The sequence below is a fragment of the Priapulus caudatus genome, unplaced genomic scaffold, assembly GCF_000485595.1.
Source record: "Priapulus caudatus unplaced genomic scaffold, Priapulus_caudatus-5.0.1 Scaffold375, whole genome shotgun sequence".
Lineage (NCBI taxonomy): Eukaryota > Metazoa > Priapulida > Priapulimorpha > Priapulimorphida > Priapulidae > Priapulus > Priapulus caudatus.
The window spans coordinates 234,626-258,338 of record NW_014577436.1 but is presented as its reverse complement, the minus strand read 5'-3'; the positions used below and the strand labels follow the sequence as shown (position 1 = coordinate 258,338).

General features: G+C 40.3%; 2 protein-coding genes across 2 annotated transcripts in view; one reads left to right on the top strand and one right to left on the bottom strand.

The window, feature by feature from the left end:
- LOC106809677 (60S ribosomal protein L11) overlaps positions 1–12,909 on the bottom strand; it is a 24,615-nt gene extending 11,706 nt beyond the window's left edge. The window contains exon 1 of the mRNA XM_014812846.1: positions 12,888–12,909. The gene's annotated coding sequence lies outside the window, so the exon portion shown is untranslated. The remainder of the gene's footprint in view (positions 1–12,887) is intronic.
- A 4,618-nt stretch (positions 12,910–17,527) lies between these two features.
- Positions 17,528–23,713, top strand: part of LOC106809678 (dynein regulatory complex protein 1-like) — a 39,107-nt gene continuing 32,921 nt past the window's right edge. The window contains exons 1-2 of the mRNA XM_014812848.1: positions 17,528–17,611; positions 20,531–20,643. Coding sequence (XP_014668334.1) covers positions 17,594–17,611; positions 20,531–20,643 — 131 coding nt within the window. The 5' untranslated portion in view covers positions 17,528–17,593. The remainder of the gene's footprint in view (positions 17,612–20,530; positions 20,644–23,713) is intronic.

Genomic DNA, 23,713 nt, shown 5'->3' with positions numbered 1-23,713 from the left:
GGCCCATTGCCCTTCGACCTGCTGACCTCCAATTTCGGCCACCAGTGATGGCTTTTCCCTACCATGATGCATACACCGACTATCACGAGCCTAGGTCGACCGCTTCTGATTTGGTGCCTGCAATTCTGCATTTCCCTATACTTAGTGTTAAGGAGTGAATTGTTCCCCCTTTTTTACACCTCTTGACCTTTGACCTTTGACCCCCAGCTTCGCGACATCCAACTCGTTTTGACGATCCCCCCCGAACGCACCGAATATCGTGACCGCTACGCGAGCGGTTTAAGATTTGGCCCAACTGTTGACGCACGGAACGACGGAACGACGAACCTACGAACGAGTCAGGCGATTTCTTACAAAGCCTGCCATTCCTGACCCTATGTCAGATGAGCTAAAACAGATGTCCTCACATACGCTTTCACCGTGAAATATCGCCAGAAACTTCATCGGCCAATTACTGTGATAGCAAAACTCGTTAATTCATATGTCAAAGGCGTTGGGACCTAAACTTTTAGCGGCTGTCATAGCCTAGAGTTTGGTTAATAATGTACAGGTATGAACTAGTAAACGGCTTCCTGGACATTAAAAAAAAAATTTTCAATGCTTTACAAATTTTAATTGTTTTAAGCCGTCCGATTCGCCGCCCACTAATTACGCCGTAGTCTCTAGACTATGTACACAAACGCGTGTAGCACACGGTTCACAAACAGTTTTTTTTTTTTTTGGTACATCTGCTCTCCAGTGGCTGTACATGCGCATCACACGCTTCAGGTGCGACCAGGCTGCCTATCCTCTTGCCGAAACAGCTGAAACAGCATTTCTGATTTCACATTGGCTGGGGGCTGGCACGCAGTATATTCTGGGATATCGTAACAGGAGTGTAAGTACTAATGGCCGCAGTAGTCTGTTAAGTGGAGAAGCTTGTGGATTACCAGTCAGATATAACACTTAGCGGAATGACAATGACAGAAAAGTGCCTCGAATTATTGGACATTAATTGAAGTCAATAATATTTACCACACAGAAGTGACACACCCTTTTGTTGTTAATTATATGGCAGCTTGTTTGAAGGCCACCATTTGTATTTCGTTTTCTCGCGACACGATAATATCCAAGCCGGTATGCCATGTGGTCAAATCATTTTTCACTATACTAGTATAACTGCATATAAAATTGCTGTGTTTTGAATGTTGGTGTAATCAGTGATATTTTTCCGCTGTCAGGCAAACAGTATTTTGCTTCGGATCGAGTGTGTCCTGAGTAAAAAAACTTCGTAATACAGGCCTCTTTAAGGGCGTCTTCGAGGTTTGCAATAGCCAGGTAAGCATATGTTCGGGATTTTTTTTTACCGTTTGGGAGACTAAATACATAAATCTTGGGGGTGCTCTATATTCAGCCGGTACGGGAGATTTACGGGTACGGCATATATTTGCCTAATATTATTTGACTAATCGTGCCATCAATAAATCAATATTCACAGACCGAGTATAGCTAAGACATGTGTCTCTGCCGGTATTCTTAGAATTATTCTATTATGCAAATGAGCTCCCGTACCGGCTTTGAATCTGTGTAATATTGAGTTGATTGATGCCACAATTATTCAATATATTAGCAAAATGGGCAATATATGCTCGCGGAAGTGATACACATGATTACATTCTAAAATTCTTAGATACCTTAGACACGTTTAGACCTATCTCTGGTGAATATTGAGTTTATTGACGTAACGATTAGATCTAATTATTTAGCATATTATGGTTACCGGTAATCTCCCGTACCAGGCTGAATATAGACCCCCCATAATCTTTACATAGCACGCCCAGGGGCGCCCATCTATCAATGTAAAATTCGGTATTTAAAATTTTGATACAAACATTCTCAGCCTACAAGCCTACATTGGCACGGAATCTATTCCCACAAGCCAAAGCAGGTAACACCAGAGCTGCTAGTACACTTGAATGAAACTCATAAACAGTAGTAACTGTTTATACCGCGTACTCGAACCAGTGCCTACTACTTCACAGTTGCACATGCATAACAAAAGCAAAACACTATAACTGCATAATCCGCTTATATTTTTTTATTCTCGTAATGCCTACTTACGAGAAATTTTCTACGTTCGCCTTCCAGTAGGAGAATGCCATCGTACTTGAAAATAAAGCGAACAAAGATATAACATTTTAGGTTGACCTTATGTCATACCACTACTGTATGCCCACGTGCTCGCACAAATATGATATACAAGAGCAGGGTGCCGAAGATTAACGCGAGTCCTGAGTCACAATACTCCTGAAACTTCTGCACCTATACGGAAACTAGGTCGTTCGAGGAGTTTGGCCTCGCCGGAATTGCCTTATTTTTTCGGCAAAATGTTCAAAGACAATTTTGGGCAGACGTGCACCGCACGAATCTTCAAATAAGCAGGCTGCATTATTGTTTAATAGTTTAGTTTTAAACTTCAGACTGCCGAAATTCCTCTTTTTGAGGCATGGAAGTCCGTTGCGACTCCCTTGTTCAAAGGTAATTTCTATCCCTGCAAGTGGTGCTCTGGAAATTCAGAAAAGGCGGGGTATGCCTATATTCAATCTGAGAGAAATCCTATTGATCTATAACAAAATATGATTAAATCATATCTATGGGAATCAGGTGCAAAATCGGAAATTACTGGTGGACCAGAAACACAAGTTGGTGAAAGTGATTTTACTACATATAAATAAATCTCTATAATTATCTTCTTAAAAAAGGAAAATTTTACAGCAGCAATGGACAGCGCCTCTTCTTCGCTATCATTATGGCCAGAAGCTTTTAATATATGTCTTTTAATGATGCATAGGAAATCATGTGGATTTGAGTGCATTTAGGAAATGGAAGCATTTTTAATCAATGGCACTTTTACTGGTTTTGGAGCTACGCAAGTTTTCTAGCTTGATCTTCTTACCAATCCTCAGTTTTTCTCGTTTTTATGTGTTAATTACAAATACCAGACCAACACCAACTTTTCGTTACATGGCGAGGTATGGAACTGCAATGGAAACATTGCTATGCACTCAAAAACATCTTTTTTAATTTCCAGTCGTGAATTGAAATGTTCCAAAATGACCATTGTATAAGCTATAACAATTACCTGCCTTTTGTTGGAACCACCTTCATTGCATCATCCCTTGCACGAGTTTGTGTGCGGAAACCAATTGTACCCGTTCTGTGTTCCTATGGGCGCAACATTGTATCCGGCGACGGCAAAGCACGACATAAAATCAATCGTAGATACCAATGCTGCGGTCATACTTGATGCCCCAAATCGACCTGTGTTCTTGGATGCCAACCCAAATATTTGCCAGTGTGGGAGTAAGTTCTCTTTTTCTTACTTCGTACTCCCGCGAACCTGAAGCAAACAATGTCTAAAAGTTCAGTCGTTGTCCATCGGTTGTAATTTCGTAACTCGCATCATCGGTTGGACCTAAGCTAACGATGATCGTTACAATTCGGTTACTTCGGGGTGTTGATGCCTGTCTGTCGTAACGTCGTCGTGCATGTATGGTTTTTGTTCGTTACTTGTTTAAGCCTGGTTTACTGTTTGTTTCTGCACGTTTACTACTTGTGTGTATCAATACATGTATTGTTAATAAGAATAATTGTATACTAGCGATGATATCTGTGATTCTCATCACTTTTTTCAATTATTTTTTTTTTGAATGAAATTTGATTATGGATTTTTGATAACCAGCGCTTCTGGTTCGAAGCACTGTTCAATCGCATGATCGAGTATAATCGATGATCGTGACATCACACTAAAAGTGCATACGTGTGACCTAAAAACCAACCTTACAATGTTAAGACTTTGAAAGATTTGCAAACGCGTACGAATCACCTCGTGTAAAATTAGTAGGCTATTATATTTTTTGTGACTTGTGTGATCAGATGTGTGCTTGTAGAGTAGAATATGGAGGCCATATGTAATTTAATTACCAGACACCACATAAGACTACATCGCCTTTCAAATAAAATAAATACATCTTTAAAAAGATAGCCAGTAGTTCAGTTGTTACCGATCAATTTAATTACCTCTTCCATTACCAAGTAATGCTAAAAAAAAGCGAAGAAAATCTTTGTTCGTAAATCTATAAATAATTACAAGACTGTAGACGGGACTAATTGCAGGAACATGCACATTTTATAACAGCTGCACAGTGCCACTTGTAGGGTCAAACTGCCATTATGCCATATGGCATAGCTACTAGGGCTGTTAACGAGTACACAGCCTCTCGATTCAATCCCGGTTTCTCCGATTCGATTCCTTCCGATCGATTCCCACAAATATCGGTGAATGCTTATCTTTTTTCTTATATTTCTCATATATTTTGCAATATAAATTATCATAAAATTGCCAATGAATACTAAATGTGGAATAGACTTAGTAGTCTAGCAGAGATATATACACTGCACAGTCGCTGAGTAACATTCTGGTGAGTAACACCAGAGCGATATAAATCCAAGAATTTATATGATCTGCCGCGTAACACTCCACATATTATAGGCGGTAGTGCCGCCATCTATTGGAGAAAAAAAGTGGCCTTATCCGAAGTGAAATAGCAAAATACGCCGGGGACAAAAAATATCGGAGGATCGGAATCGAGGGAAGAGAATCTCGTTCCGATCCAATTTCGGTGGATGTCTACAGCCCTACATTAGTACATTAGCATGTATCTCAGATAACCCAATCAAAATGTTGGCAGGTAGCTATGCATTTGGTATGCTAAATTTTATTTTATGACATAATATTTAGCATAGGCCACTTATTCATGTACATAACCTACTCGCATCTTTGGAAAATTTCATGAGGGTGCGCTTCTAGGCTCTCTTATCCCGAGTTTAGTGATTATAAATGAGAAATTACGTGTGAGCGAGATTGATACCCAAGGTAGTGTGTCATATAAAAATACAAAATTACATATCATGTGATCAGGAATTACCGCTAAGCCAGTATGTAGTAGTTGTAACATAAGATATTGCAGTACCATATACAAACGATTAGGTAATTTCTTCGAGACAGATATTAAACAGCAGATTGTAATACCTCTCAATATCCATCTTCCCAAAAGTTCCTCAGCTTTTAGCACCCTGACTGTGCAATGGACCCAGCAACTTTTCTCACTATTCTCTCGATGACCGAAAGATCTCCAGTGCTACCGAGCCTTATATAAAGAACACCGAGTATATTCATTATTATATTCTATATGCAGGTGTGAAATTAACCGTGGGTCCGGAGTCAAATACGCCCTGATTTACTGTCGGCGATCTCCGATCTTATGACATATATGCAGGTGTGACTCCACCCGTGTGACACATAGGGTACGTGACATATGGTGTGACTCCCTGAAAATTCAGCCTATACTAACTAGCTCCGGTTCCCGGAGCACGGCCTCGCGGAATTACTTGCAATTTTTGTTGCAGCTACATGTCCCAGAAAAAATGTCTCAAAGACGTGCAAATGCACTAAATCTTAAATAACCACATGCCGTTATTGTTAATATCTTTAATTTGAACCTCAGACTGCTGGACTCCCTCATTTTGCGGTGGACTCTCTCTTTATGAGAGGTGGGAGTCCGTTGACTCCCTTGTTCAAAACTAAATTTTCACCCTGTATATGGATGCACACAACTACAGGGAGTGCCCAAAACCATGTATGTAGTAGGCAAGTACAAGGGCAGGCATGATATCAACAAATTTTCTTAGTCATTTAAAGAGAACATGGCTACCACAGACCACAGATCTCTGTGTACAAAGCACGCAGCATAAGAAAGCCTGTTATGTTCTTAACAAAATTCAGGTACGATTAGTCGAGTATTGGTAATTTCATGGCGCCACATCCAGGCTTTTAAATATAACGTTCATTACAGCACACCCCTCACATTCCATGCTGAGCTTTGGAAATATTCTTATTTTATCCGAACGGCAATGTAAGTCAATGCTGACTTTTGGTGGTTTCAGTAGCATCTAAAGTCGAGCAGAGGGCACTTTTATGACAGTTTATTGGGGGTGGAGCGCATGGTGCTGGCAGTTTACGTGCGAGAAACCTTTAACTTCTATAAGAAAGCTAATTTTGTACAAGGCACGTCTTTTCTAATTTTTACACCATGTTAAACTAGTCAACCAAGAAAATTTCAATTTAGGGAGGTTAACTATGTTAACCATGCAAGTGTAATCAAACACGTGCAGTGAGCAATAATTCAATACCTGTGTTGAGGAAAACACGGCTGTTGACCAGTGAGCTGCTCCAGCACCTTTCGCAGCACGGTAAGCCTGATCAGCCACTTTCACCCACACAGATTGTTTAGGCAAAGCTCGTCCGAACCTCTTCATAAGCAATTCGCCTCTTGCTTCATACTCGTTGCTGCAACAAATGCCATAAGAGTTGCTTATTACACAATCAAGATAATTATGAGCTCATGTTGTTCTCACACTAGTTAAAAATCCCTAAAACCCGGGGGCCGTTGTCAGAAACATTCGTAAAGGTAATGCTAAAGTTAACTGCTACGATAACACTTACGACTAAACTGCTAATTGTTGCAAGACTACGGAGCAGAAACACATCGCAGCTATTAGAAAACTTAGCGATAACAGAACTTCCATCACAGAAGGCTGCTGATTGATGAGAATCGATCAACAAAATTCAAACTTCATAACACAAGCTTTAATCTGCTACATCCAGTAATTTATGGCATAATTATGATGGCTAACCATCATGATATAAATAAAATATATGGTGAAAAATGACGGTGCGTCATGAAATTTATTCTGCACAACCAAGAACAAATTCTCAAACTGTAAACGCGAAGACGCGAGAGTTGTGGCAAGCATGAGTAAACATTAACAAGTGCCGCAGGAGCCGACAGCGGCTCATCTAACTGTCTACTGCGGTGACTCGGTGTGGGTGGATGGTGGATTCTACGTAAACCCTGCTAAGTATCCAAATGTGTTCACATTACAGCCGAAATAGTGGAATGCACAGGGCATGCCGTATCAGGTGAACCTTCTCAAAAATGTTCGTTGGATCATTATGAAAGTTGCCGACAGAGGATGGCCGCGTACTTTTAAGTGTCTGCGAGTGTGATTAAGATGTGTGAGTGAATGTGCTCCGCATCATACGTAGTAGCAACAAGCTATTTTGCAAGACAGAATAGGTAATCACTCATTCCATTTACCTACGCAAGCCTACAGGCTGGTTTCGAGATCGTGAGATATAGGGAGCTGCCACCTGTAACAATTAAGGCAGGCAAAACACTGCCCCACCTAACACATTGCACGTGCCAGCAGCACTGGCGTGGCATACTTAATGTAACATACTGACAGGACAGGAATGACATAGAATTATACGGGATTTAAGAACTACACGCTTCTTATAACCAAATTTAGCTTTTGAATTTCACTGTGACATGTGTAGCCTCAACATCTGATGGCATGTAGAGTGGTCTACTAGCAAACCTCGTGGGCAGGTTCAAAATTCTTTCATAACAGGGACAGTCAAAATATCCAAGTTTTAACCTCCTCTTGCAGGGTCAAAAATCCGAGCAACCCTCCAGCAGAAGACATTTCATGGTCTTTCTAATGTATGGAAGCATAAGAGAGACTGGTTGTGGTGTTAGATCGACGCTGAAACTAAAAAAGTTTCGTCCGCAATTCGGTCTCGCGTCAGGACATGTCTCAGAAAATGCGTCTAAAAATCTGGCCCTGTGCCACTGACCTTGTGACCTGCGACTTCCAATGTCGGCACGAGTATTTGGCGTGTGTGCCTACCATGATATGCTATACACCGACATCACGAGCCGTTAGGTCGCAGCCAGTTTAGATATTGTCCGCAAGTTCTGCATTCGCCGCCGTGAGTGTGCTTAAGTGAGAGCTGAATGTTCCGCCCCTTTCTTTTACACCGTCTTACTTTGACCTTGACCCCAGCTTCTAATCCAACTTCGTTTTCGGATTATGCCCGCTCCCAACATCCCAAATTATCGCGGACCGGTACGTCGGACGGCGCCGTTAAAGATTTGTGCCCAACTGTTGACGGACCGGACGGACGCACAACGGACGATCATGCAATCTCTACGAGCGCATCTGACTATGTTCAGATGAGCTAAAACAGTAGCAACAAATGCCATAATGCCATTTGTAATGTATTGTTTTGTTTTATTAGCGGTTAATAATAATGATTCTTGACATGTTTTTCCAGAAAACACCATTTTATTCATTAATTATTAAAATATAATATCACTATAATTGTAATTCGTAGTGTAAATGTTAGTTATTTTTAAGCTTAAATATTAATTACGAGAGGGTCTGGGCTCTTCGTAATGTTTAAGGCGTAACAACAAGAACATGTTTGTTTCCGGTTATATGATTTTTTCAAACTAGGCCCTAGGTAGAGGCAGGCCGGTAAATTTTTCTATTTGGCTGAAAATTCTAGAACATCATTTACGTCCTTACTTAAACGGCCCGCGATAGAGGCCTACTCACTTAAGTTATACTATGATATACGGTTAAAACACAACGGACTGTATCATACCAGGTTATGTCTCGACACCTTATGGACTGTCGGTTTTTAAACATCGCGCGTGTTGCGACTATTTCCTACGTTTATAGAGGTGGTTTAATGGTGCACATGGCTCAAGTTTGTGTGCGAGTGATATGTGTTGTGTGGTATGAAAGATTCATCTTTTAATGTCTGATATTAAAGATTTCATTCGAGTGTCTGCCAGCGTTTAGTGTTTATTCTCATCTTCATGATGCCTACCATTGTGATTGGGATCGGTAACAGTGTAATTTGTTGACTATATGTAACAATAAAATGTCTCTTATAACCGCATGCAAAAGACAATTCCATGCACGATTACATTTTTGCGTTCTCTTGTGATTTTCGCTGTCATTCGTTCGCACTTTCTCGCGGGTTACCGCGACACGGTCAACAAGTGGTAGCGAGTAATGCAAAAATCCGCACCGGAGATATTTTGGTCAGATGAAACACAGAGGTGTCATAGCTGCGTAACACAAACAACGAGTGTAAGTTTGTAACTCTCAATAAATATTAGTCTTCAAAAGTCCTAGGGACTATAACGGAAGACGGAGAGAGAATGTGCGATTCAAATCCTCGTTGCGTACGCCAACGGAGAATACTTATTGATATCACACCACAAATAGATGCCTTTGTGTTTAATTATGTTCGCTTGTTTGAGATCGCCCATTTGTTGATTTTTCGAAGTCTTTGACTCGAAAAAATGTATTTGCTGGTAATGATGATTAGTGTCAAATACAATTATTTCTATGCTTATAAACTGGCATAAAAATATTGCGTTGTTATGATCGGTTGGCTGTAATCCGCTGATATTTGCGCTGTCAGGTAGAGTACTATATTCAGCTATATTTAGTTTTTCTGAGCAAAATTCTCGCAATGATCGTTTTAAAGGTCCAAACGATGCATTTGTTGATTTTCATTTTTAAAAGTGGTCAAAAATGTTTAGGGACGGCAACTATTTGGTAGGGTCGGTCGGGTAACCGGAAACAAACAATTTTTTTTGTTACACCCAAGCGGATATTTGCGAGGATTTTTCGTTCTCGTAACATTACAATGTTTCTGTCAACGGTTTACGAGTGGAAGTTAATGGTAATACTAATGTTGCGACAAATTTTGTTTCTGACACCAACCCCCTGGACGATTTGATATTATGTTCCTGACATTAATTGCTTGCTATGGGCTATGTATGAGTCACGAGTGTATGTTCACATCAAACAAAATAGTAAAACAGGAAGTATAATGCAGCAATTTAACCATAAAAGGTGAACAGAATTACTTATATTTTGTGAAAAAGTAGAAAGATTTTTTTAATTTTTACTATTTATGGTGACTTTAAGAAAATGCAAAATAATAAATAGCTGCTAATAACTGCATGTTGCAGTGAAATTCACGGTGTTTCTATATTGGAACAATGGGTATTGTAGACTCTAGAGTATGGATTGAGGTACCCGTTTATTACTTGTGTGACAGTTTAGGGTTAGGGTTAGAAATATCCCAATCGGGAGGCGAAATGGCGAGACTAATATCAATACACAGCCTGACACCTATCCATTGGGAAAGTTTCTACCTCTATATAAACTGTTAAAGACTACAAATACCTGAACAATTTATTATCTTCTGTTTTACTTGTGTTGTATTAACTTTAAACTTTACGTTATAGAATTCCAGCACTGTTAATAGAATTTAAACATTAGTTCACTGTATACACTGTAAACTTTAAAAGGCAAAAAAACCTGCCAGATTGAAACTGAACTGCCCTTTGAGATGGATGTGGAAAACCTTAAAACAACACGAGTTAAACAGGTGAAACCGAAGTGCTAGTCGAACTGTCATGCCATGTGTTTGGCCCGTCTTCTTCCGCGGTTGCCGTATCTTCCCGGGGAAGTGGTACGACAGGCTTTGATAGTAGAGGTACGAAGAGTAGATTATGCATTAAAAATGAAAGGCCTGCGGCAGAGCGGAGGGCTATAGTTCTAGATCTAGTAACCACTGGCAGCAAGTACAAGTCCGCACGTGCAGCTACAGCACACACGCGGCTGATTGGCTGCAGCAAGTCAGTTGCCTAGTGCTGCAGCCTGTCACTGCATCATTAAACTTGCTGCAGCCAATCAGCGCAGCCAACCCTGCCACCTTCTTCAATAGTAGCATTCGAAGAATCTTTTCGCATGGATATTTGAGGATCTGGAATTTGGATTGGAATTTCTGTGATTTGAGTGCATTCTGGCGGGCCGATTGTCAAAAATATGGCGGTTTGTAGCTTGTTCAGCAGTCTCCGCCGATTCCAACGATAGTTGGAAAGTGGGCGTCACCTTTCAGGAACACCCGGAGTTGTAACTGATGAAAATGGTGAGTTTTCGTGCGGCGGCCGCAAGTTAGGCACCATGACTTGTTCTTGCTGCCAGTGCTAGTAACCAGTGCAAATCCACTTTAGGCACTTGGGTATCACGAAGTGATGCACAGTTTTCTGGTGTATCGTCAACTGATGCACAGACTAACTTTCCGTATATCAAGGAATGATGGCAAAACCCTAACCCTAACGCCTAACAGTAACACACTTCGTGTACCGTAAGCCCTAAGGTTATACTTTAATATGTCTTTATGACTTAGGGTTAGTTAGCGGTTTTTTGCATCATTCCTTGATATACGGAAAGTCTGTGCATCGCAGTTGATGATACACAGAAATCTGTGCATCACTTCGTGTTACTAAAGCCTATTAAAGTGGAATTTGCGCCCTGTGACCCCTCCCCCACCACCGCGTGTGCCCCTACGCCCCATGCTTTCTGCTACAAGACGGTCGGAGTCTAATCGCATTGACCCAACAGGGCGATGTAACGTACTCTCCGGTGGCCCATAAATATGCCTCCTCTAATAACATGCAAGCTTTCAACATTAACCCGGAGTTAGATTCGCTAACACCCAGCTGTGGAGCTGAGCTATATTCTATGTTGTGATATATAAATGGGAAAGGCGGTGCCATTAAAGCCGACGTCGACTATTACCACACTTTCAAACGCCCAGTGCAACCACAAAACTTCTTAATCCCTTTATTCTTGGGGCGCATTCAACACATAACTATGACTAACTTTATTCTCAAAATCGAATTCGCACCAGTCATTTACTGTTTGTTCTTTAACCACGCTGCCGAAAGTTCATCCACAAACCGCCCACCACGAATCAAAAATTCCCAAAACCCTGTCTCAAAACCTATCGAGCGCCTAATTGACCGCACCTAGTCCGATTTAGAATTAGGGGTCGCCGATTTCCAGAATTACGGCTCTGCCAAACGTCAACACGGCGCACCTTCGCCGATAAACTTTATTCCACACTTTCAAAACACCATTTGTCAACTTACCAGAGTCTGTTAATGTCATTATAAACGTCAATCATATACGAAATACATGCATTTCTTGCGGCGTGCAGCCCATTTTGAGATTTCTTACATCATATTCATACCAATTGCAGCGCTTACCTCGCCAGTTTTGTGCGGTTAATAAAATCATGACGTCAGAATATGGCTGTCGAATGGTTGCAGACAGGCGTTTTGCGTAAAAAAGGAAAATTATTTTTGAATTGTGGCGTTTGTGGCATGAACTTTCGGCAGGCTGTGTTCAAAGGCACAAACAGTAAATGACCTGGCTGCGAATTCGCATTTTGATGATAAGCTTTACATGTTATGTGTTTCGAATGCGCCTAAGAATAAAGGCGCATTAACGAGTTTTTGTGCAGTTGCACATGGGCTCGTTTGAAAAGTGGTCGCGTATAGGTCCGACGTCGGACGTTCCATGCCACCCTTCCCATTGATATATACAACATAGAATATAGCCAGTCCACCTTGGGTGTTAGCAAATACTAGCTCCCGGCCCCGTTAATTTGAAAGCTTGCATGTTATTAGAGAGCAATATCTTATGCCGGCCACGCGAGTACGTTACATGCGCCCCATAGTGCTGGAATTGCACCTCTCTTCGCCGAGCCCATAAGGTTAGATACGATTTTTATGCCTTAGGTGTTACATGCAATATACTAGCCATACTAGCAATTTTTCTGGACCCATCTTGTTATTTGACACACATTAAGAACGCCTAGTCATGAGAAAACAATGCACAACGAACGCTGACAGGATTACAATTCCATATATAGCGCGATTCTAAGGCTGGACTTACTTGAATTCACAAGCCTTACCGCGAGCTCTAGACAACTATCAGCACACGATAGAAAAATATAACGTAGTTGGCTTTTAGATATTTATAACCGATTAACGAAACTAAAAGCAAGCATTCGTGCGATCCGCCTCCTAAAGTTTTTATAAACACAACTTATTCAACAAACTCACCGCCAGATTCCACTAAAAGGATACAACGGTTGCATTCTGGGGTGAATCGCGTAAACGAGCACTGTCCTTCCCGTCGCTGTCTGTGATTTCCGCCGTCCTATCGCAAACTGCGAACCAGAGCTTTGAGTTTATCACATAATGGAACAGTCGTCTAATTACAGTATATAGTTCTCTTAAATATTATATAAAACGACGACCGAACCTAAACAGTTTGATATCCATGAGCTCAAATGATAAGATGAGTCTAGTGGCCCGATCAGCTTATGCTCAACAGATAAACAGAACGAATTTCTGCTCGAAGGCAACGAATTCACAATCAAAAGCTGAACCGCCCCAGAAGTGTAGCGACCTACGTTATTCAGTCCCAGTGCTCGCATGCATTGCTATGCGCTTATAAGTTCATCGTGAAGAGAGTGCATCGACATGATTATAAGCAATATAATTTACACACACTGGAAATTGACTCTGCACTGCTATCAGCCCCAGCGCTATAACGATGCTATGCTGACACTTAGGCCCTTAATACAAAATTGATGAAGTGAAATGCCCTAGCTATATAGTGACTATAATATATTATGTTAATACTAATACTATAGAAATAATACTAATAGGCCTATACTCACTACTCTTAAGCCTTACTATACGACTTAGCCGCACTTAGCGAAGACTAGACTTAGGGCCTAGTCTATATTCTCGACTATTAGTGCTTATACACATCACAGGCACTTAGGAACGTCTCAATAAAAAACAAATTATGGTAAATAAACACGAAATGTGTTTCATACCAAATTGAAAAGTCTTAATGCTTTCTCTACTCTATTTCGCCTATAGATCACTATGAAATGCTGGTCAAATGCATCATCTTGCACAACATCACAAGACACCGCACTGCTAGGCTGACTTGCGCACGCTGACTCAAATATATACTATTAGACATATAGTCAATGTTTATGTTTTTATCGTTATTTAGTCTTGATTGTTGTCAGTGTGTGCCAGGCAGCTAGCATGCGGCCGGCCAGCACGTGTGACAGTGGTGTTGCAGTATGAGCATATTGGACGGCATTTACCAGGAATTTTGGAATAACTAGGTGAAAGAGAGTAAGAGCCAACATTACAGACTCAAATATGGTACCTATATAGTAAATATAATTATCATATTTATTTAGATTATATTTTACAGAAGTGGCCTATATATATGCCGGCAGCCGGCAATAATATATATCTGACGGTTCGGGCACGGTCTTCTGATCTTCCTAAATGCCCGGCAGTTTTTTAACTTTTTCAGCGTTATCTCAAGTAAACAAGGCGGTTAGGGTTAGGTGAACTACCGCCGGCATTTTAGGGAATCGAAAGACCGTGCCGGGCTGCCGGGCATGTAGCCACAGCGTATATTTTTTATCGAAACGCCTCCAAGGCACTGTGAGAAACTAGCGCGATCGCCCCAGCTCGCCCAGTGGCGATTAGAAAATTTACCGGTCTGCCCGCGCACTGCTGCCTTTGTGTTAGCGTTGGTCCGGCGGCCGGCGACTAGATAATGCCGCACAGCAGCCGAAAAAAATACAGACTTGTAAACGGCGAGCGCATAATACGACCCGTCCTCAACGTAACGGGGCGCTATCAAACCTTCTAGAGCGCCTGCATGAACTCCCTCAACGAATGATTAGCCACACGAACAAACAAACTCGCGACGCGTCTTAAGAAATCGATGAGCCTCTGTAGTGTTTTTTATATGACCGCATATTAACTCATAACAATAAGTTTTTTATATCGCAGGCCTTTATCGTGGGGAGTTGCAGTGCACGACCTGACACACCTGCACACGCACGTAATCCAAAGCTGCTCTAACTGAATTCGTCACTTCTTCATGTGGACTATTGCGAAAATGGGCCGAATCGGGAAATGTGACTATTTTATTCAGTTAGATATCTTAGAAGCCCCAATGTAAACTGCTACTATACTTTAAAGAATTTCTAGGCACCTTGTAACTTGCGGCATGTGCGCAGGCATTGATCTATGCATGGGGGATCTCATACCGTGCCCGACCTTGCGGGAGGAGCAAAAACGAAAGTAAAACCTGCAGAAGCTCGGCATTCCTAGAAGCTTGCCTGTACAAGTTTTTATTAACATTACTCAAAGTAAACTAAATACTGATGTGTACTGTGTAGTGCATGTCTGCCCTGTGCTGAATTAAATTGAATAAGAATTAGTGAACTGCGTTTCTTATCGTCGAGTGAATAGATCAAAAAAAAAAGCGCTGATTCGCAATGCCAATTTGTGACGATTTCTTAACACTGATAATCTGATACTGGTGCTGAATGCTGATATGCTTTGAATGCTGAGTAGCTCTGGCCAAGCCTAAAATATAGCTCCGCTAAAAAAATCTAGAAAACTTTCTTTTTTTTTCCATTACAATATCAAAACAATGCATTGCATAATAATTGAGGCATCCCCGGACCAATCAGCAATCATGTAATAATATATGAATATAATTTATAATTTATAGGAATAATGGCGCCGCGTCTTCAGAGACCGCTTGATCTTTGAAATCGACTTGCAGACTTGTTCCGATTTTACTACGCATCAGTGCTTACAAAAACCAAGCTAAAAAATATAATTTTTTAAGAATACCTTAGAATGCACAATCACTAATTAGCACCACTCCCCCCCCCATATACAAAACGTCCCCCACATCCGAGTCATTCACTTTTGCTACGACAGAAATCCTGACCAGTGCCTTACTGACACAGGACCAGTGCTTCCTCAGCAGGCACTTGGTCCTGCTGACAGTACCTCCAATTATCAGTTTTTTCACCCTGCAAGTGCTTGCTTGATAAGCTACTATAAAGTATAAGGCCTAGATAAGATATTGCTTGTTTCCCCTTTACCGACCGCGCTCCAAAAATGCCGCTACTCGAGCATTTTATATGCGCCGTATATTAAACAAAACAAAATCAAATTCGCTTCGCGCCAAAAACATGTACCCTGGTACACAAAACAGAATATACAATATATTCACACATCTTGTCAAAACAAAATAAAAAAGATTTTTCACCTACCTACCTACTCGGTACCCTGAGAGGCGAGTAGGTAAAGGGGAAACAAACAATTTTTTAAGGGTGGCCTAGTGTAATCGACCGGACTCTGTGACTCAGAGCCACAGACACTTGGACCGTTGCAATAATAAAATGATGCTAAATAAACACAAATTGTATTTTCTGTCTAAGTCTTAATGTTTATATATATCTACGCTCTTTCTTCTATTATATTACTTTTAGTAATAATACCCTGTAAATACTGCATGTTCAAATGCTACTCTGCAGCACACAATCAAACTGCACGCATACCACTGGTGCTGTGCACAAACTCACAGTAAGATAAGATTGAGCGCTATCTTTTTGTGACTGTGACTGTGTGCACAGTGGCATGCGTGCAGTGAAATCGTGTGTTGCAGCTGAGATTCTGAACGGCATGCACGCGCATTAACAAGGGGGCGATTAGGGCCCAAGGATATAAGCTGTCCACATTTGCACATGTCGCACATTTGCGAAAATGCATTGGGGACAGCTCTTATATCCTTGAATTGCTATTAGTATTACTATAAATAATAGACGAAAGAGAATGGATATAAACATTGACACTTTGGCAGAAATATATTTCATGTTTATTTGCCATCATTTGATTATTGAAACAGTTCAAGTGACTGTGATTCAAAGCTGTCTCCGGCCCCAAGAAACGTCCATACATTAAAATACTATGAGTATTGACATTAGTCTCACAGCCTGGCTTGCCAACTTGCACCGTGTCATGCAGATGTTAGACCAGTAAATTGTGTCCCAGAAATTTGTATAATCTGATGCTCATCTTTTAGGGCCCATTACTACTGCTGACAATAGCCTTCCAAATTCTATAGATAAATGTGGCAAACTTTTGTACACAACTTTTTCAATGTTGCTGATTTTGTAAGATTGAAATTCTAAGAAATATCACGACATCTCACTTTATTAAGATCTTACCTGCATCATAAACCATGCACATGCCACGGATTATCAGCTTTTGAAAAACCTTCTAGTTTTATCACTTTTTATCATATAAAATTATCATGAAACTAAATGTTCCAAACTTTGTCAGAGCAGAAATTGTAAACTTGCAACGTTTGTTGTCAGAACAGCAATCTTGAGTAAAATTCTCTGACAACGACCAGAGATGATTTTATTGGTCAGTGGGAACACGTCACAAGTAAAAACAATAACAAACATTACAAGTTAAAATATCTGTTCCGACGAAGTTTCGAGCATTTGTTGTCATTATGTTTTTAGCTTTGTTGGAGTGAATTGCACGACAGAACGAGCTTCGTTAGTTTTACTTTTTGTCAAGATGAAGAAATCGTAATTATCAATTCAGATATGGCAGACGAGACATGTGCATAAATTTTAAAACCATGTTCAGGTACGAATTGCTGAAGAACATGTATTTTGAGTTGTGGTTTGTACCACAACTTACTGTGGTTTTGTATTAAATCACTGGCAGCTTCATTTTTAATATGAAAAGGATGTTGAAAATTATGCTGTCAATGAAAATGAGTATGTATGGTCATATGATTCCAGTACTGCAAATAATCGTTAAAATATACTTCCAGAGCTGCACTTGGGGAAAATGTACAGGTCAAAAAAGAGGTCAAACAAGAGCAGCGGAAAAGTCAAAAACAAATGGAAACCAGTAGACAGGTAAATAACAGCTGTAACTATGATTTTAATTGTTGAATTTCTATGCATATATAATATTCAGTCAGCTATGATCGACTCGTAATTTGTTTGTGGCATGGATAGCATGTGGGATAATTAGTATTCCTTCTAGTATTACCGTGCAACATGGGGGAAATTTATTAAGATATCCAAGGTTAGTTATCCAATACCTATAGTCAGGTCCACAAGTTAGCAGTAAAAAAATGCATCATGAATATTTCATCGATCACATTCAATTACATTATTCATGCAGTCTTCATCAGGGCAGACAGATGGTAGCATCAACTATAGCCCTAGGCCTAAATTGATTCATAACACTGTGGTGTTATACAGATGAAGCTGGCTGAAACCTAAAATCCTACAGCCACTGCAAACAATCATCAAACATGCATCGTACAACTCCCAGGAGTGTGTCTACAGTGGGCAGCGATAAATGGGGCCGCCCACCACTGGAGGTCAACACCCGCCACCCATGCTCCTACCTCACACCACACCAGCTCTGACACTCATACACCTTCACTAGCCTGCAGTTATGTGACATCAGTTCTACATTGTATACATATTAATTTATAACAGTATTACATCATACATCAACATTGTCAAAGCTATTAACACATGCCACAATGTACAGGTATATACGGTCTGGGCAGGGTGTGGTATATGAGTAAGCCTTATACTATAGTCACATAACTGCTCTTTATTTATGTAGCTAATGTATGCAATTATGTTTGTTTCGAGGTTCCTGTTACTTCGTATCTGCAAACAGTGGATTTCACGTCGGATGCATTATGCTTAACTAATAAACTTAATGTGCTTTAGGGTGTTTTGCCAGATTTAGTTTATTTGTAAGGTAGCAATTCTACTTGCAATTTCATGCACTCAAATATCTGACAGAGATTCAAGGCATGCCATGTGCCTCCTGACGTAATGTAAGCGGACAGGATGCACCACACAGATTCACAATAGAGGGAGCTGTTTAGCAATTTTAATAGCAGGTCATGTCTAAGCTCTAACCTTGTAATTTCAAGTTGTGATGGTATATGGTATATGTATATATGTAGTCGAGTTTTGAGCTCATGCAACGCATCAATACATGCATTTCCACGACAGTTGATATTGATATAATACAGTGATAACATTTCTTACCACATCATTTACTTTCTTCATCCCTAGCCTGCCATTACTAATGTGTAAACAAAAATTAATTAATATAAATTAAAATAAGTACATTGTGTTAAACTGTTATGCAATTGATAATTGGCTAATGAGTTAAAAATATATCCAACGACAGACCAGACAGATTATTACAGTACTATCACTGACTATAATAACAGCAGGAACTATTCCTAATATAGATATATCCTATATAAAGTATGTGAGATCATATTATATATATATGGGACTTAATTACTACTCCTGAAATCCCCCCCCCCCCACAACACACACTAGCTTCCTCGCTCCTATTTGTCACTCCTCTCTCTCTCTCTCTCTCTCTCTCTCTCTCTCTCTCTCTCTCTCTCTCTCTCTCTCCCTCTCTTTCTTATTCTCTTTCTCTCCTATTTCTCTTTCCCCCTTTCTCTTTTCCCCCATTCTCTCTCATTCTCTTTCTCTTTCTCTTCTCATTTTTTTCTTCGTCTTCTCTCTCCTTCTTTCTCCCCCTCTCACTTTCTTTCTCTCTCTCTCTCTCTCTCATTCTCTTTCTCACTCTCCTTTTATTTTCTCTCTCCCTTTTTCTGTCTACTTCGCTTTCTCACTCTCTTTCTCACTCGCTCGTCCTCTTCTCTCGCTCTCTCCTCCTGCTTTCTCTCATTCCATTTCTCTCTCCCCCTCTTTCTCACTATTGCTAGCTATCTACCCCCTCGCTTCTTCTCTTCTTCACTCTCCCCCTTACTTCCTCTCTTACATAAGAACTGTCACCAGGGCATGAAATTCAGATTTTTTGTTCCACCGGCCCAAAGGGCTGGTAACAGCAGTTTTTTACTAGCTCTCGCAAATTTTCATTAAAAAAAAAATAAAGATGAGACTGTTTCACTGACCCATGCTTGTCCGAATAATGTTGTAGTGTGTTGCATCGCCTAGTAGCTGTTGAACAGACTATAATGCAGATCGTGAATGATCTCCAAAGTGTTTTTGTCAGTGTCATGTTTCACGCTTGCATTCTCGATTTCAATTAATTTGTAAAATGTTGATAAACTATGGCGTGATATCCTTCAGGTAAAACAGTAATGTAGCTATTTTCTCATGCTATAAATAAAAGTGTAGGTACTTTCTAACACGGCTGAAACCACCAGCTCGGAGGGCCAGTGTTTTGCCAATGTTACTGGCCCTCCAAATATAGTGACGTCACTTTTATTTGAGGTTCATAACAGTATATTGTACTAAGCAGTTGTTGGCTCATTAGTTTGTGATTCACATGCACTAAAATTCACCAGAATGCGTGCAATGAAGTCTCTGTAAGAAATATTTTCCTGGTGGGGGAGTTGTAAACTCGTGGGGGATTGATCCCGGGACCCCCAGACCCCCCACTTAAAAAGTGGCCTGATTGGGGCTATATTTCGCGCTACATTTCCTGGCCTGAATGATTTTCCCAGTCTGGCCCTGAGCACTAGTACGGCTGAAGCATGAATTTCCAGAAGGTTTTATTGCTAAAAAATGCTAAACAAATTACACTGTGACTTTCCAACTCGCCTCTTAATTTCCCACCACTGGCACAGATAGTCATGTGAGCACTGTCGCTCTGCAGAACTTGTCATGCTCAGCAGTGTAGTAATTTTAATTGACCAAACCTACTCGTGCAGGTTGGATTTGCCATGAGAGATATTTCTCTGGTAAAACCTGTGTTGCCATACAGGAGCATCATATTCGAGAATTGGCCTGATGCAATAATTTGGATTTATGCAGAGACTATCCAAACTGAAGTTGGATGGAAGTGAACTAGTGACAAACGTAAGAGTTGCAGTAGACTCACGGGCGACCCAAGCAAGAGCAGATGAATCTAATACGAAAACATTAAGGTGAGTAACAAGTCTTGTAACTGGATGTTTCTGTAATATGCTGCTTTTAACGATGTGCACTGTTGGTGTAGAGTACATTCAGTTCCTAAAGTAAATAGACATCTTCCATACATAATGTAAAACATAGAAAAGAAGTACAGCTTATATTATACCAGGGGGGTGCTCAACATTGCTTGGATTCTTTTATGGGTCAGCATCCATTCTTGGCAGCCACTAAGCATAGATATCAAATGTATGGTTTAATGGTAAGGAAAGGGGCAGTAACTTGAGCAGGGTACTTAAGTGAACTTATAGGACAGTAACTAAAGTGCTATGATTACTATATATATGCTTACTGAATGGTCTGGTGTTCCTGAAAAATTGCTGAAATCCACGTAAATCAACAACCATGGTGGCTGCCCCTCTTAGTGTAATTGCCTCCTTGCCCTTCCAATTAATTACGTGTCATTTTTGTCCCCCTTTTTAGCTCATCTGACATAGTCAGATGCAGCTTGTAGAATCGCATGAGCGTGCGTCTGTCCGGCCGTCCGTGCGTCCTCTAGTCAGCATTTAAGGGTGGGCAAGAAGAGCAGGCATTGCCGGCAGTGGAACAGGTGTTAATTTTATGTCCCGCAGTGTTTGAACAAGGTTGGGGACTGATGTCTCCATCTGCTGATAACTAGGACGACTACATTTAATCTGGGATCTGGGGTCCGAAGGGTGACGCACGGGGGAGCTAGGCTGATCCTGTAGGAGGAACTGCGCTCTTTTCGAGTTTTTATCGTCTAAACCTCGATGAATTCAAGTAATCTGGTCGCTTTTAGAAGTATATTTTAAAAGCCTTATAATAGTTGATGTTACAAATACTGTTTCAGCCAAATAAGACATTTCATCGACTAAAATCCAGGGTAATCACCAGAAATTCTGTTTAGGGTAGACACTGGGTTACTGATTGTTGTTGTGCTAAGCTGCTTAGTGCAGCATGTGCGTAGCACTCGCCCTTAGCAGGGAGGCCTGTATACCCATCTCAAAGCCGGCCTCCGTAACTTGTTAGAAGCTGGTTGCACATGTGTTACAACTTACATTAATTTTATTGATGGTGATTTAAAGTGTCAAGGTTTGGGACAGGCAAGCCTGTTCATTTTGTTAAATAAATTTTGCACAATTATCTGTCGCATCCTGAGTTTTGTTGTCATATCAATGTTTATTATCAATTCAATATGAGCAAATGTACGTAAGCTTGTAGTTATTGTAAGGCGTGGTTTTACTGTGTATTTATTCTATCTCATCGACATGTCATGTATGTATTGAAAAACTCATTCGGCCGGTATATAATAAGATAAAATATTGATATTGTTAATTAGATAACGCTATGCGTTTTTTCTATGTGTGTTGATATTAGATGAAGATGGAAGAGTGAACAAAATAAAATTCGTTCTGAACAGTCTTTTTCAAGGAACAGATTATTCCATCCCTGTGTGTTAATAAGTATATTTTTCATCTTATTACCTAGCTAGTCGTGCCAGTCACTCTACAAAGCTCAATAAACGAATATAATTAAATAATAGGCGCGTTCACACTGGCGCGAATAAGCGGGATTCAAATCCCGGTTTTGCATCTGCGATTCATGAAATACCGAGATTATTACAATGTGACGGCAATAATACTCACATAATAATGCGATCAGCATCGCGCTCCAAAATCGGGCACTTTTGACTGTCGATTATTTGAATTGCGCGAAATTTGCGTGTGTAAACGCTTGCGCAAATAATCCCGGTATTTCTATCCGCATCATTCAAGGGAGTGAGCAGTGAGCATGCGCAGTGAGCATCATTCCGGCAGTGAGCATGCGCAGTTCGATTATTAATTATCCCGCTCGGCGATTAGCGAGATATTTCCGCCTGTGTGAACAACGACACAATTATCTCGGTATTTCATCGCGATTAGCATCGCGGTTTTTCTTGTGTGTGAACGCGCCTAATATGTGGTGCCTGTGTTTGCTGAAGGAAGTCTTACTTAAATCACGCAACTGATTTGAATTCAGTTAGTAAATTTAATAAGTTTAAATTTAACTAATTTTAATAAATTAGTTTTACAAGATTAAAGTTTACTAATAAATTTAGTAAATCCTATAAATTTAAGGCCTCATCAGGGTAAAACGTCTTCGTTAATCTTGAAATTACTTTATCCAATTTCGCTGCCAACCATTATGACAGAAACCATGCCAAACGGAGCTTTGGACCATTCTACAACGAAAGGCAGACCTGGTATATATTATACAGTTAATTTAGCCGATTTCACAGTTTAGAATTGGAGGAATAGTGTTAAATCATAAGTTAATTTTGGCACGAGTAGATGTATGAAATTAGTTGATAATTCTTAGACTTTCACCTTCTTTAATGCAACCTCACCAAGTTCTACCAACTCGTAGTATACGTGTCTTTTCCACATTTTCTGCCTGAACTCTATTGAATATAGTTAATTTTATGTTTTTAGTTGCATGCATGTCACCGTGTAAAGATAAATCGTAAAACCATATAAATGTAATTAATTGCGTGTCGTGTCTTTAGGGGAATATTACGGGAATACAATACGGTATTATTATACTATACGGGAATATTACGGTATTATTTACCGTGATTCTGGCAAATAACATACTGTTATAAGGAGTAGTTGTAGTTATTCATTGGCACAACGGTTATTTTTGGGCATGTCAAAAATGTAGGCCATAGGTATATATTATCCTACATGATACAACCAAAGCGAAGAAGGACTACAATGATATATCTGTTATTTGGGAAATCATCACTTATGTGGTCACCGGCTGTTAATTGTAGTTGGGTTAACTTGTCATGCCATCTTAAACGTCATGCCATCTTATTTTTAAATTATACAAACATATGTAATCTGCATGTAGAGCAGTTTTTTTGTCATAACATTCAAAAACTAGATTGCATTAATTTAATATAAATTAGGGAAGGGGTCGCACACGCGCATTTGTAGACGGATGCACGCACATACACACACACACACACACACACACACACACACACACGCACACACACACACACACACACACACACACACACAC